General features: G+C 43.2%; 1 protein-coding gene across 1 annotated transcript; it reads right to left on the bottom strand.

Annotated features, from left to right (window-relative positions):
- Nucleotides 1-57: 57 nt before the first annotated feature.
- LOC116378274 (E3 ubiquitin-protein ligase MYCBP2-like) lies at nt 58-7,912 on the bottom strand. Its single transcript, XM_031840116.1, has 4 exons — nt 6,198-7,912; nt 5,139-5,271; nt 4,926-5,051; nt 58-1,652 (listed from the first exon to the last, which is right to left on the bottom strand). The coding sequence occupies exons 1-4, from the start codon at nt 6,234-6,236 to the stop codon at nt 1,420-1,422; spliced, it is 531 nt and encodes a 176-aa protein (XP_031695976.1). The 5' UTR covers nt 6,237-7,912; the 3' UTR covers nt 58-1,419.
- Nucleotides 7,913-7,951: the final 39 nt, after the last annotated feature.

Here is a 7,951-nt window from a genome sequence, read left to right as displayed (position 1 = left end):
GAGAGAGAGAGAGAGAGAGAGAGAGAGAGAGAGAGAGAGAGAGAGAGACAGACAGAGAGACACAGAGACAGAGAGACACAGAGACAGAGAGAGAGACAGAGAGAGACAGACACAGAGACATAAAGAGACAATGGGGTCAAGTCAAGAGGGGGAAATAGAAAGAGGAAAAAAGGACAAGAAGTTAAAGTGACGGGAAGATCAACAGATAGGTAGAGAAACATGGAGAGAAACACTTATAGAAGAGAAAAAAAGAGAAGTTACAGAACCAAGAGTCATGGAAATAAAAGTATGATGTGCACACAATTTAGTAATATGTGCTTTCCATTTAATTTTATATACATTTTGACTCTTTCACTCTTTTAGAGGGCGGCATACACCTTTAGCATGTCGCATGTTGTTAATGAACATCCTCAGTCTCAAAGTTTTTAGGGAGAAACAGCCCTTTATTATGTAAAAAAGGTTTAACAGGACGTTGTTCGTAACATCCCATATTAAATCCATTAAAGTGATCTAGGGTGAGTGTGAAGGGGACATGTAGGACAAGACTGATGGCATTAAGGCGATAAGTTAACTGTATGCTAAATTGAGCACATATTAATTTATGCACACAGATGAGGTTTTTTTCCTTCCCAAGACACCTCCCCAGGCTCCGTAAGGAAAAAAGGTGAAAAAATGATCACAAGTAGAGAAAAAGTAGAAATACACAAGAAAAGACCGGCAGGGAGAAAGAGAGCTACACGGGCTGAAAAAAAAAAGTGTTTTAAGATAATCGTAATACTAAATTGTGGTATTTTGTATTTGAATTATCCAGTATAAGCTATTAGTATGTGCTATATGTAATACTACTTAATGACTGGGACTGAATTTTTGCTGTTTTAGGGAGATTGAGTCGACTCTAAACTATCAACTATTTAGACTAAAGTTGTTCACAGTTGCACTGAAGTCCTGGGCTGGTTGAGGTAGAAAATGAAACAAGTTGTTAATCAAGGATGAAAAATGCAGATCTGAAATTAAAGCAGCGTGATGAGAAAAAGAATAAAAAAAGCTGACTAGCAGAACAAGCAGACAAGCAGAGAAATAAGCAGCTCAGCCTGTTACTTCAGCACACGACAACAATATCCCTTTCAACAAGACGTTTGGTCGAGTATTTAAGTTTGATATCTTGTTTTCAAAAACAAGTGAAAATACCTGTCAGTGCATATTCTTTGAAGGCAGTGTCACCCAATTTGATTTTTATAAACAAGATTTAAACATTCAATACTAGACATGTCGGCTTGTCGGGGATATTTCGGCACTCTAGAAACATAACTGCAGTGTTATGTGTCGCACGTCGTTGCTGCCCTTTCCAGAAAAATACATGAAAGAGGATGAATACAGAACAAAATCAGAAAAAAAAACTAAAAGCTGCGAGGAAAAGGATCAACACCTGTGCAAGCAAGCGCTGTCAGAAAGCAGGACAGACTTACTCGGAAGCTGTGGTTGTGGCTGAGACAGTTGGGAGGGGGATTGTCCAAACACAAATGGGCTGTGGACAAGGGAGGAGGAGGAAGAGGAGGGAGGTTGGGCGGCTTGCTCAAATACGGAGGAGGAGGGAGCTGCTGAGAGGAAGGGCCCAGACTGAACGGAATTCAGTATGGCACTCAACCGGTCACCTGCAAACATGGAGACAGAGGATGGGGAAAAACTACAGCTTATACTATGGCTTGAGGTTTCCAAAAGGGGGGGTGAGGATCAGTCAGAGTTTATCAGTCATTCAGTCATCTCCGACGCCGCCGCGCATGTGTGAAATGGGAGGAGTCGCCAGGGTCCCGGAAGAAAAAATCCTATTGATTTTCTGTTCAGACAATGCAAGTGGGTTGGCGGGAGCACTTCCAAGGCCTGAATGGGCGTCCAAAAGGTGAGCAAAAAGTGGAAAGGTACAAGGCCCGGGTGGATAAAACATAAGGAGAGAGGTGAACTACGACTCCCAAGAAACATTGGCAAATGGCATTTGCAGCCGAGTTCAAATGCTGTTTAATGTGCAGCAGCTGAGCAGCTCCTTTGCTATGTAGCCTGAGTGGTGGACTTTCATACCGTGAATGTTTGTTTGGTGGATCGCTCGACAAGCTAAGGAGCGGGAAATGGCACGTATTCCTGTCTGTGATTTAGAAAAGAACGAGACTTTAGCAACTTTAGACGGCCAGACTAACGTTGCTGCTTCATGCAGGATCTGATTGTCTGTATGTACCATCTGAAATAAGGTCTCCCCCTATATAGACGAATACCTGCAACAGTATTCCGTGCAAGGGTGTATACTGTAGTGGACATATGCAATGTAATTTCAAATGGACTTTGTTATGAACGTACACTATCGTTAAACTATCCAGGAAACTCTTGTGTTTCTATGTTGTGGAGCATTGATGACATCATCACCAGAAAACTTTCAAACAGGGTTGTACAGTGTTAAAAAAAAAGTACTTCGAGCACCAGCGGCTCCTCCCATTTCACAACTGTCTTTGGGGAAAGGATATGTTGAGGAAGGGGGCAGTGAGGGGGGGGGGGGGTCTCTTCTCATGTATTCATTTCAGGAGTCATTCTTCCGAGAAAAACATGTGCATCCTCATCAGAAGTTCCAAAAAACGTGCTGGCAGAAAATAGATCCTTCTCCATATACCGTATATATTGAGCTAACACTGCATCAGTAATAATTCAAAGACTCTTGTTGAACGTGCAACAGAAGTCTCTCACTCTCTTGACACAACTGAGTAGTTGTGAACCAGGTACAAAACCCAGTCACTGTGTTGTTTTCAAACATGGATTTAAAAAGTTTAAATCCGTTCCCTTTTCATCAATTGTTGGAGCCAGAATTGTGAGGCTGCCTGGCTGAAGGCCAGATGGGGGAACTCAACCAGCACGGCTGAATATTGAAGTCTGAGAGCATCTGTCAAAGAGGTTGCTCTCCAACTTGCTCAAAGAGCTTTGCCAAGGACTGGTCCATCAAGCTGACCAATCTGAGGGCGATCCACATGCCTCACAGCATGATGGGTCCATCGCACAGGTGGCGAGTGATTCAAACCCTCTGTCAGATGGTTCAGCAGTTGCCGTCACCTTGACCTAGAGTTGCAGAGGCCTTCGGCTTCCTAACGGCTTGAGCAAACATTCAGCGTGCTAGTGGTAGCTCGCTGTCCAGGGGTGTTCTTATTCAGGATACATGTGCTGCTCACAACAAACATTTTGTGAGGTTTCAACATTAAATGTCACAGCACTATTTTTCCCTTTTTGTGTATTGAGTGCGGGGGGCGGGTTCAAATGACTTCTCTGAAATGAAACAGAGACGAGACTGAACCATTTCCCCCGTTTACACTTTGCCAATTTCTGCATTCTTGGGCAGATCGGTCATCTGGCTTCGAAAAAAGCCAAGGGTGAATGTGACCAAGATGCATATAAACAGATTGCCATATCAAAACCACCTCGGAAAAGGTGATGTTGACAAAGGTATAAATGCATCCATCTCTCCACGCAGCCACATGAAGTTGCCACATAGCCACAGTGACACTGAAATGAGTCATCCTTCTACTTGTCACATTAAAGCAACAGAAACAGTGGCAGTCACACAGAAGGCTTAATAGCATGTTAGTGTTTAGGAGCCTTTCCATCCCCCTCTGGACAGGAGTAAGGCCGACACAGCTTTGCATTGAGCACAGTGAAAGAAAATTAGTGGCAACCAGACTTGCGATCAGCCTAACAGACACATATGTGGTCAAGTGTGAATGGAGCCTTTATTCTACAGTAATGGTGCAATAACTTAGTATTATTTGAATAACCATGGTTCTCTGATTAGCATGGCTAAACAGGTCAGCCTCCTTTTTTTCAAGCAGTGAGGAAGAGTTAAGGCGTTTGAAAGACAATTGACACAGCGTCAGCGAGATATTCAGGCAGAAAGATACACAGACATATTTGGGGCAAGCTGCTCTTTGACGGTGCAGCAGAATAGATGTGTTCATCGACGGGATATTTTCAGTATTCCACCATTATATTTAAGAAAACATGGATTATGTAAATGATCAAATGTTTTCAAAGAGACTGAATTGAGGCGACAAAGGGTAATCTCTGTTGGGCTAAAGCACCGCGCCCAACGAAACAGAGCCCAGAGCGTTCGGAAATGAACAGAAGCACACTGACTGGCCCATGCACACAGACATCGCAGAGATGTTGGGCATGAAATCGCAACAGTAGACACGATAAAAAGCATGCACAAAGAAAGAGAGATGATAGATCGGTGACAGATCGCACCTGTGATTTTAAAGAGATTAACTGAGCCATAGAAATAGAATGAGAGTAGAAGGGACATTCCTGTGCAATATAACATAGCAAGATGGTCAGGCGGCGGCCATTTTTATGTGTACCGTTTCCATTGCAAGGAACTGTTAGCGGTGAGCGCTATTGTGTTTTGAACTAGTCAAATAACTACGGCATATAGTTCTACTCTCATTCTTTTTTGATGGACTGACCCATACTGGATCTCATACACGTCGTGGAGGTGCTGTAAATTGTGGAGGTCGTATTTTAAACAAAAGAGGAAGTTGTACTCTCATTGCGATAAAGATGGTGAAAATGTCTGCATTTCTACAACTAAAATGAAGTAATGTATAAAAAAAAAAGTCTCAATCCAAAGCATAGAGGGGAAGTCAGATAGAGAAAATAAAGCGGGGAACAATAAAGACGAGGGGTGCAGAGTGAAGTCAGAGGTGAGGTGTACATCAGTAATGACAGAACACAGAAAAACATCAACTACTGCCCGATGACTCATAAAAGAACAGCATAAAGCAAAGTGGATGTTGAAAGCAAAGTGATATGCAGATTGAGGATATGTGATAGAAAGTTTTTCTGTAAAAAAAACCCAACAACAACCAAAAAAAAACAACTTTACGCCACGTCGAGCTGACCTTTGTTGTTGGAGATGCCGTAGTCAAAGCCCTGCGCTCCGTTTGAGGCTGCGGCTCTGTTGAAGGCCTGCACAGAGAAAGGGCTGGGCGGAGGGGTCTGGGCCACGTGCTCAAGCAGTGCTTGTTCTGTGAGAGCAGATCAAATTACGTCATCAAACAATTTATAGTAATTATAATAATATTTATTTGTACAGAACATACAAAATGGCTCACCGTCATCGTGGCGAAGGTACTGATTTCCACCGCGGTCTCTGGCCAATGACCAGGCCTCTCCTTCATCGCTCTCACAGAACTCCACTACACTGTTCTTATCCAGCTGAACCCAGTTCCCCTCTGAGTTGACCACCTGATACACAAACAACACTCTTTATCCACACTCACACACACTGAACACTTTGTCTCACACACACAGCACTGTCGCAGAAGATCATTAACATGCAATCATTGGATTCATCTGATTGGCACTGACAAAATCCACAGCAGTAGATCACATGAATTAGATTTTGTGCATCAGCAGACACTGCGGGACAAAACTGATGTAGCTAAACAAAAACAATAACTTACTCTAAGAAAGGGGTAGCTTATTGAAAGGTAAATGCATGAGGTTGTTTTTTCTCAATTTCCTGAAATATTATCATTTTGGAAGAAAAAAAAGACAGACGGAAGTATTAGTATGTGCAGGGTGCACTTCTCAGATCTCAGACAGGGCATTCCAAGTGCAGAGGAAACTATTGAACAGCATGACACACCACAGCAGCCAATGACGGGTCATATCTAAAAGAGGCGGGGCTCCGCTCATCACCGCACCAAAGACAATTTAGAAAAGTACCGGAGTTATTGACAAGATGGTTAAAAGTGCAAGAAAGAGACATTCAAGGCACAGACAGGCTCCAGCATTTCATGATCACACTTCCACTGAAAAGTCTGCAAGGCGGCCGAATATGACACGCTGAAACTGCAATAGATTCGTAGACAAACTGAAATTAGTGAATCAGGAAGCACGCGGAAAGTGTCGTAGCCGCAGGGAGTTGATCCTCAAGTGGGAAAAGATACACAACACACACCCGCACCCAGAAGCGCCTGATGCATTCCCCTCAGACAGCCAGATTACATTCTTTACATTCAAAATCAGTTTAGGAAAATAGAGGGAACCGCTAATCTCTGAGAATTAAGGCCAAAATCTACTAACATTGGCTACATTACAATATTTCAACTAAAGCCACAAAAAATAACAAAAGAAAACACATTGCATCATTTGGGGTGAGTGCGTACCTCGCCTATGGCCTTGACCTTGTTGCCAAGAACTAACATTCCAATGGGGATACCCCTAAGGTTTGGGCAGCTTCTGATGTTGTGACCAGAGGGGCCGGTCTTCACTACCTTATAAAGCCCCGGGCCGCCGCCCTGCCCTGCCCTGCTTTGCGCCCGAATGGGGGCCTCGTGGGAAGGGCAGCTGCTCACCTCCTTTACGCTCTCCTCCGATTGGCCCCTGACCTCCTGCAAGAGGTGAGAGCAATGGATTAGAGGCAACGTACAGTAGCACAACAACAGGCTGCAAAAATGTTTCACTCCAGGACAAGGTTCAGATTGCTAGGTCCAGAAATGTTACCGCGAAGAGCCACTGTTAGCAGGGTAACGGGCAAAAGAGCATGTACGCTCCAGAGCAACCTGCCTGGAAAAAAACTTTTTGAACATTAGGTCATTTCTCATATCGAGCAGTTATAAATCAAGTCTGTCACATGTGCTGTGTGATCTTCAACAGCTTTAAGCAATAGACATTTGGGGAATCCTTTTCTCGGCTAGAAACAGCCAACTGTTATATCTTGATTATTCGATCCGTAACCTCAGTGTAAAAACGATACGTTGCAGTTTCCCATGGGGGTCATGAGTGGGACTGTTTTAGTGGCCGGGTGTTTCCTGGAATCTTCTCGATACTGTTCCAGGCAAATAAAAAGTCCAGAACATAAGCCTAATAAAACCACAACCTGCAGTTTTTAAACTTCAGTTGTCGTATAGGTTAAACATGTGATGTATAAAGTTTTAACTAGTGAGCTTTAGGGGTTGCTGGCAAGTGGATTTTGTTACAGGACAGAGTCAGGCTAGCTGTTCTCCCCGTTTCCAGTCTTTATGCTAAGCTAACCTAGCTGCAGCGTTCTATTTACAGTGCCGACATGACAGCGGTCAAACTGTTCATATTGACTCCTTTGAGAGGCTGTGTCATGCTCAGGTGAGATACTCTTGTTCTACAATTACTACATATCACAACATGGATAGCTGGAAACATATTTAGACTTCCATCCTGAACAGCAGTAAGTGATATTCCAAAACTACATTTATTCCACGGGATATTAAAAAAAATGCATGTACTGTACATAACATTGTAAAAGTTTCAATATAATTGAAGATTGAAATACTCGCAGTAGAAACAACATGAGAATTTAACACATCTTGTAGTGATGCTGTTAAATGACCAATAGACAGTAGAACGTATTTTCATACAGGCTAAAGGGAGGCATGCTGTGACGCACAAGGATACAGGATCTCATGCAATAGACTAGACGTTAGTATCTTCAACCCCCATGCAACACACAAGCCTGAACAGTAATTACTTAAAAAAATAAAAAAATAATTGAAATGGGATCGCTGCGCTGAGTCTGTGGGCCAGAAGCCGCTGACGTACTGTTTTGTCACTGAAATGTCAAAATGAAACAAAGCAGACAACCATGCAGCTGTTGTTCGACCTCTTATGTCCGACTGCAACACTGTGGGGAGACTACAAAGTCACAAGGGGTTCAAGTAGAGTGACAGATGATAAAGCTAAGCTAAGGGGCATGTGTCCCTCCTTCATACAACTCACCTGTGGCGGGAATATAGTTAAGGGAGTCCACGACAAAAAGCCAATATCCCTGACTCCTTGGCTAGCGTTAAAGACATTCTGAGCAACAGATCGTGAGACAGTCAACAAAAACAGTAGATGTGAGAGAGAGAGAGAGAGAGAGAGAGAGAGAGAGAGAGAGAGAGAGAGA

Source organism: Anarrhichthys ocellatus, unplaced genomic scaffold (assembly GCF_004355925.1).
Source record: "Anarrhichthys ocellatus isolate YVR2014 unplaced genomic scaffold, GSC_Weel_1.0 scaffold2333, whole genome shotgun sequence".
Lineage (NCBI taxonomy): Eukaryota > Metazoa > Chordata > Actinopteri > Perciformes > Anarhichadidae > Anarrhichthys > Anarrhichthys ocellatus.
Note: the sequence above shows the minus strand (reverse complement) of the source record. Positions and strands in the feature narration are given on the sequence as shown.

What these genes read in the sequence shown, in the direction of transcription:
- LOC116378274 (XM_031840116.1), bottom strand. Translation starts at nt 6,236, where the DNA reads ATGTTAGTTCTTGGCAACAAGGTCAAGGCCATAGGCGAG. An exon ending in AGGTCAAGGCCATAGGCGAG is followed by an intron (nt 5,272 to 6,197) that starts GTACGCACTCAC and finishes TTTGTGTATCAG; the next exon opens with GTGGTCAACTCAGAGGGGAA. An exon ending in GTACCTTCGCCACGATGACG is followed by an intron (nt 5,052 to 5,138) that starts GTGAGCCATTTT and finishes CTGCTCTCACAG; the next exon opens with AACAAGCACTGCTTGAGCAC.